Source organism: Otolemur garnettii, unplaced genomic scaffold, assembly GCF_000181295.1.
Source record: "Otolemur garnettii isolate 467f Iridium unplaced genomic scaffold, OtoGar3 scaffold00022, whole genome shotgun sequence".
NCBI classification, from domain to species: Eukaryota; Metazoa; Chordata; class Mammalia; order Primates; family Galagidae; genus Otolemur; species Otolemur garnettii.
Window position 1 is genome coordinate 18,612,613 of NW_003852417.1, and position 7,219 is coordinate 18,619,831.

The 7,219-nt window shown below is 39.5% G+C and overlaps 1 protein-coding gene across 1 annotated transcript in view; it reads left to right on the top strand.

Moving 5' to 3' along the window:
- Window positions 1-7,219, top strand: part of SLC4A1AP (solute carrier family 4 member 1 adaptor protein) — a 29,310-nt gene that overhangs the window by 11,317 nt on the left and 10,774 nt on the right. The window contains exons 7-9 of the mRNA XM_003787488.3: window positions 274-343; window positions 717-903; window positions 4,589-4,700. Of these exons, the coding sequence (XP_003787536.1) occupies window positions 274-343; window positions 717-903; window positions 4,589-4,700 (369 nt within the window). The remainder of the gene's footprint in view (window positions 1-273; window positions 344-716; window positions 904-4,588; window positions 4,701-7,219) is intronic.

Below are 7,219 nucleotides of genomic sequence, written 5' to 3' on the forward strand. Positions count from 1 at the left end.
AAAAAAAAAAAAAAGAAATGATGCCTTGAGCTCTTCTGAGTAAAATTAAGTCTAAGTTACTCATTCTGTTTAGTTCTGAGTTAATTCAGAAATTAATTGAATTAGAATTACACAAACAGATGAAAAATGTTAACTGTGTAAGGAGCAGATTTAAATAGATTTCTGAATTATCTTCTTAAAACTTGTAGTAATGTGTGAAAAAAAGAGGAAGATGATAAGGCGCATAGTTCAAAAGAAGAAAAGCTAACCCTGGTGATTTGGGTATCGTTGCAGGTTGCAAAGTTAAACGATGCTGAGAGAGAACTCTCTGAAATTTCTGAGAAGCTGAAAGCTTCAAGCAAATGTAAGTCATTTATCAAATATTTATTTATGTACCATATATAGTGCACTATGCTAGGTACTGGCATTACATTGGTTAGTAAGATATTAATATATTGTACAGAACATTAAGCCTTTCTAAGGAGCAACATAGCATTTTAGAGTTAGAACATCATAAATAATTTGGTTTAACCTCTTTAATAGTTGAGGGGAATAAAGCCCATGAGACAAAATGACTTGCTAGCATCTAACATAGTTATAACTGGTGTCCTTATTCCTAATATCAGTGGTGGTGTCTGTATATATTTTGTTAATAACTTTTCTATGGAACCGTTAGCTGAATTTTAAAATATTTGAGGCCATATTTTCTAAACTTTTGTTATTCCTATCTTGGACAGCTCTCTCAGAGTCACAATCTCAGGACTCTTTAGATGCATTCATGTCAGAAATGAAATCAGGGAGTGCGTTAGATGGTGTGTCCCGGAAGAAACTTCACCTGAGAACTTTTGAACTAAGGAAAGAACAACAGAGACTTAAAGGGTTAATAAAAATTGTAAAGCCAGCAGAGATTCCAGAACTGAAAAAGTAAGTAAGTCTTAGTTAAATATGGAATTTTAAGTAACATTCTAGTATAGTTACCATTTTTAATTATTCCTTTATCTCCTTACGAAATTATTATATAATGGAAACATTATACAAGGAACCCTTTAAAGCACAGAAGGCAATCATTTAATAGAGTAACCAAAAACCTGTTTCATTTGTGAATTATAGAGTGCTTGAGGGATTTTAGAAAAAACTATATTGATTTCTGGTTCATTAGACAGCTCTGAAGGATTTTACTCCTGTGAATCGTAAGTAGACAACCAAAGGATGTCAACTGACAGGCTGCAGAAAAAGAAATGTGAATATCTCTTATCTATATAAAAGTAGATGCTCAACCTCACTCATAAGAAAAGTACAAATACTTTAGTGTAACATTATTATTTATCTGTGGATTTGATGAAAATACACTGTGCTGATGAAGCTCTGACAAGAAGGCACTTTCTTAGATTGCTCACTGAGGAGCAAATTGGTGCATTCCCTATATAGGACAGATTAGTGGTATCTATCCTGTTTGATCTGTTCCATTTCTAGAGATTTGTGCCTCACATACATAGAAAGTGATTAATACATATTGCAACATTATTTATAATGGTAAAAGATTAGAAATCCTATAAATGTTAAAAAAGAGGGATGGTTAAATAAATTATAGATATATATTAGAATATGACATAGCTGTAAAAAAAAAAAACTGAGGAAACTATGTAAGATATGGAAACACTCTCAAGATAAGAAACAAAAGATACAGAATAAAGTGTGTAATAGGCATTATCTGTTTAAGAAATGGTGGTAAGGCCTGGTATCTTGTACCCTCGATGTATCCCCAACAATTTAAAAAAAAATGGTAGTAACAGAAGAATTCACAGGTAAGTAGGCCATTACTTGTATAGACATAAGTTCCATTTAGGTCAGGTTCCCTTTTTGAAATTTTGAAAATGTAGAGTAGGTTAGTATAGAAATAAAGCAACTCTCATGAGCACAATCCAGGTGGGCATCTCAAAATCGGATACTAACTAGCCCAGGAGTTACAGTGAGGTATGATGGCACCGCTGCACTCAAGCCTGGGCAACAGGGCAAGACTGTTTCTTTAAAAAAAAAAAAAAAGTGATACCATCTAGATAATTCACTCACTTAGGGAGCTTAGGAAGTTTCTTATTTTCTTTAGTTTTGTGCTATGCAGCATAGCATTCAGTAGTCTCATGTGCTATTAACATTTTGAAAATTAAATAAAATTAAAAATTCAGATTTTCACTCACATTAGCTACATTTCAATGATCACTAGCCACATGTAGCTAGTGGCTACTGTCTAGAACATTTTCATCATTGCAGAAGTTCTGTTGGATAGTGGTGCTTTAGATCGTCAGTAAGCATTTGTTAAGTCCCTCACCCATGTGTATAAAACCTACAACTTGATGCTGGGAGCATTACATAGAAGAGTATCTAGATATTGAGAGGTGGTACCTCTTAACATAGTTGTAGAAGTAAAATTTTTCTTGAGCCCTTTATGTGTATAGAAAATTCATTCCCAGGGCCAAACTCTGATAGGTCGAGGCAGTGGATTGCCTGAGCTCACAAGTTCAAGACCAGCCTGAGCCAGAGTGAGATCCTGCCTCTAAAAATAGCCAGGCATTGTGGCAGGTGCCTGTAGTCCCAGCTCCTTGGAAGGGTGAGGCAAGAGAATCACTTGAGCCCCCAAGAGCCAGAGGTTGCTGTGAGCTATGATGCCATGGCATTCTACTGAGGGTGACAAAAGGGAGACTCTATCTCAGAAAAAAAGAAAGAAAAGAAAAGAAAAGAAAATTCATCCCGAAATTGCTAACAGGGTTGTTTAAAGATTTATGTGTAGTTTGGCTATTTAATACAGTGATTACTAGATGAGTCCACAGAAGCCTACTTGACTCATATGATATTTGAGTTAGCTTACTGCTGGTGAGGAGACAGATTAGTAGTAGAGTTAGACTTCCTAGGTTTAGTTCTTAGCTCTATCAGTTACTTTTTAGGCATTTTTTTGGGGGGGGGGACAAGTTGTATAACTTCTGTGATCTCTACTTTCCTCATCTGTAAATTGGAAGTAATGATATTACAAAACTTAACACTAAAAGTGCTGGCATATAAGGCATATACTCATGGCATGCCATCATCATTTATAACATAGTTTTGGAGAAGAAAAGGTAAAAACTCTGCAGGCATGTCTGGGGTAAACAAATTATCAGTAAATTTTAATTCCAATTCTGTAATCCTTTAATTTCATGAATCTGCCCTTGTGGGATATTCTGGACTAAAAGACATCAAGCCCAGAACTTGATATCAGCTTCCTCCAGACGCAGTGGTTCTCAACCTTCCTAATGCCGTGGCCCTTTAATACAGTTCCTGTGGGTCACAACCCACAGGTTGAGAACTGTTGCTCCAGAGCCTCTTTTCCTACTGTCAGTCTTTGTGTTTATCTGGTTTAGCCTCCCTTTCCTGCTTTGATATTGGCATAGAGGCTGTGTATCTTCCCCTTCCTCTTCTTACTTGAGGATTGAACTTGCACGCTTTTTCTGCCTCCCACATTCACTTTCCAAGCAACTCCTGATAGTCAGTCCCATCTTATGCTTTTTCATCTCCTTTGGGCCAGTCTTTGCACATCCTCCAGGGCAACCTAGCTATTTGACGTAGCTGAGAAACACCTGTGTTGCTGTTGGTTTTTTCTTTCTATGCCAGAGCCTTCCTGAGGCCTGTGGGGAAAGGTGTGAAGGATAATGATTTGGCAAGAGGTCTTTCAGGGCCAGGTAGGTAAGATTCTTCTGGTGCCCTTAGGAAGGAAATGGGATTTATCTCTAGTAGTGAGAAAGAGAGTGAGGCTGGGCCCACAGAGTGCCACTGAGGGGATCAGACTTAGGTAAAAGAAGGCAGAAGTGGCAGGTAGAGCTTCAGGGTGGACTGGGGTAGCCACTTTCTGGTGTGGGTCACTATGAGTCAGAAGTGGCAGTACAGTTGTTACACAGTAGTTTGCAGGGCTGTCCCATGGTCAACATAAAGTGTAGTGTTTTCTTCTTTAGTCTAGTATGGTTATTCGAAGCTTTCCTGTCTCCTCATGCCATCTTCTCATTGCCACCTCTTTACTCTCCGAGTATCTTGTCAACTCAGCTGCCATCCCTTTTATTTTTACTCTTGTTTTCCCCTCTCCCTTTCTAATTTTTACTTTTTCTTTTTTCTCTTTCTCAGCTTTGTCCTAGTGGGCTTAGCTTTTATGACTATCATTAGCCAATGAGAATGTTGACAAGCTCACCAGTTGTGTCTCTCACTGTGTCTTTGTTAGTACTGCACAGGGTGTCCTCCCTAAGGTATTCTTCATAGGTTGGCAGGAAATAGGCTTTTTCACCATGGATCCATCCAAGTAAAGACATGGTCATACTTATATGTTCCTCCTTTGCCAGTGATCTTTGTACTATAGTCTTTGCATGGATTTGAAGGCACATAGCATGTTACAAATTACTGGACTCAGGGAGATGCCTTATCTTGCTCTTAATAGCTCTGTGTCTTTGACATTCAGCATTATTGTTCATTCAAACTCTGCTGGCCTACATATCTCTTTCTATTGTTGCATGATTAGGTATTCATTTTGTGGTAATTTTTGTTTTTCAGAAACTCACTGGAATAGAGATGTATAATCATTCTTTTTTCCTAGGACTGAAAGTCAGACTACAGATGGAGAAAATAAAGCTAAAAAGCTTACATTGCCTCTCTTTGGTGCCATGAAAGGAGGAAGCAAATTCAAATTAAAAACTGGAACAGTAGGGGTGAGTTAAGAGTCACAATATTAAACTTTTAGCTCTTCAATTATCCCTGAGCTAGTTTTTTCCCACTTTTTTTGGAAAATGCACATGATTTATTCCATAGTAATGTGAGAAAGGGCTATGGGCTTATCCTAACCACATCTTTCCCAGAATTTTGTTCTTGGATTTTTCTGTTTGGGTTAGGGTTATCAAGAACTAGTGAATTGATTCATGCCAGTCAGTTGGCAAGTAAATGATTTATAAATTAGAATACCAGTTTATTAATTTCTAATGAATGTTGCCTTTAAGAATGAATCTTGAGGCTCGGCACCTGTGGATCAAGTGGCTAAGGCACCAGCCACGTACACCCAAGGTGGCGGGTTCGAATCCAGCCCGGGCCCACCAAACAACAATGACGGCTGCAACCAAAAAATAGCTGGGCGTTGTGGTGGGCGCCTGTGGTCCCAGCTACTTGGGAGGCTGAGGCAGGAGACTCGCTTGAGCCCAGGAGTTGGAGGTTGCTGTGAGCTGAGATGCCACGGCACTCTACCCAGGGGGACAGCTTGAGGCTCCTGTCTCAAAAAAAAAAAAAAGTGAATGAATCTTGAGCTGGGCGCACTGGCTCATGTCTGTAATCACAGCACTTTTGTTTTTGTTTTTGAGACAGTTTCAAGCTGTCGCCCTGGGTAGAGTGCCATGGCGTCAGAGCTCACAGCAGCCTTCAAACTATTGGGCTCAGTTTTTCTATTTTTAGTCAAGACAGGGTCTCACTTTTGCTCAGGCTGGTCTCCAACTTGTAAGCTCAAGCAATCCACCTGCCTTGGCCTCCCAGAGTGCTAAGATTACAGGTGTGAGGCACCACACCTGTCCAAATGCACTTTAGAAGGCCAAGGTGGGAGATTGCTTGAGGCCAGGAGTTCAAGACCAGCTTGGGCAACATAGCAAGACCCTGTCTCTACAAACAGTAAAAAAAAAAAAAATTAGATGGGCATGGTAGTATGCACTTGTAGTCGCAGCTACTTAGGAGGCTGAGGCAGGAGGATCATTTGATCCCAGGAGTTTAAGCCTGCAGTTATGATCATGGCAATCAGTGCATTCCAACCTGGGTGATGGAACAGGACCCTGAAAGAGGGTTTCCTGCATTAAATGCTTTCCCCCTGGTGGATAGATATAATATTCAGACTGTGTTGTTAATAACATAGTATTAATGGTTAATAACAAGTGTTAGCTCTAATACTTGTCTCTGTCATGTTGTTTTCCCCACTTCATTTAATCCTTCTGGCATCTGATGATGTATGGAAATGTTTATCTCTTACAGATGAGGAAATAGAGTCAGAGAGGTTAAATTCCAGTTCATACTAGCATTGTGTAACTAAGCTGGCAATCAGATCAGGTCTTCTCTCTCTTGAGTTTTATGTTCTTTCCGCTGTCCTATAATAACTACACTGATGTATTTTTTCCTTTTTTCTTTTTTTTTTGAGATAGGTCTCACTCTGTCGCCCAGGCTAGAATGCCGTGGCCTCAGCATAGCTCACAGCAACCTCACGCTCACAGTTGTGGAGTCTAAAATCAAGATGCCAGCAGGGTTGGCATCTCTGAAGCCTCTCTCCTTAGCTTGCAGGTGGCCCTTCCCTTGCTGCCACTTCATGTGGTTGACTCTCTGTGCACTTGCACCCATGGTGTCTTTTCCTCTTCCTATAAGGACACTAGCATTATTGGATTAGGACTCCATTCTAACAGTCTTTTTTTTTTTTTTTTTTGAAGTTTTTGGCCGGGACTGGGTTTGGACCCATCACCTCTAGTATATGGGGCCGGCACCCTACTCCTTGAGCCACAGGCACCACCTGAGTCATTTTAATTTAATCACTTTAAAGACTTTATATCTAAATATATTCATGTTCTAAGGGATTACAATTTGGGACTTCAAACGTAAATTCGGCCCAACTACCTTGCATTAGGGTCAACTGACCTCTGGTGATAAGAGGCTTGAAGTCCCAGCTATGTATTCCGAATGAGTACATCATTTGCCTAAGATGGAGGCTTCTTTCTAACAGGCCCTCCTTAAAGGATTGCTATTGCACTAAATCCTATATTAAAAAGATGATATAAAGGCCAGGCATGGTGGCTCATACCTGTAATCCTAGCCCTCTGGGAGGCTGAGGTGGGTGAATCACCTGAGTTCATGAGTTCAAGACCAGCCTGAGCCAGAGTGAGACCTCATCTCTAAAAATAGCAGGGCATTAGGGTGGGCACCTGTAGTCCCAGCTATTTGAGAGACTGAGGCAAAAGAATCACTTTAGCCCAAGAGTTTGAGGTTGCTGTAAGCTGTGATGTCTGGGTACTCTACCAAGGGCAACAAAGTGAGACTCTGTCTCAAAAAAAAGATACACTTTGGTTCCTTCTTTCTATTCTATAACTGTGACTAACTTTTTCTAATAAGTACTTTATTTAATGCCTTGATTGACTATTTGACCCTATTTAAAAAATTTCTTCCTTCATGACCCATTTTTACTGATTTACATGTCTTGTTTCTTTGAAATTAC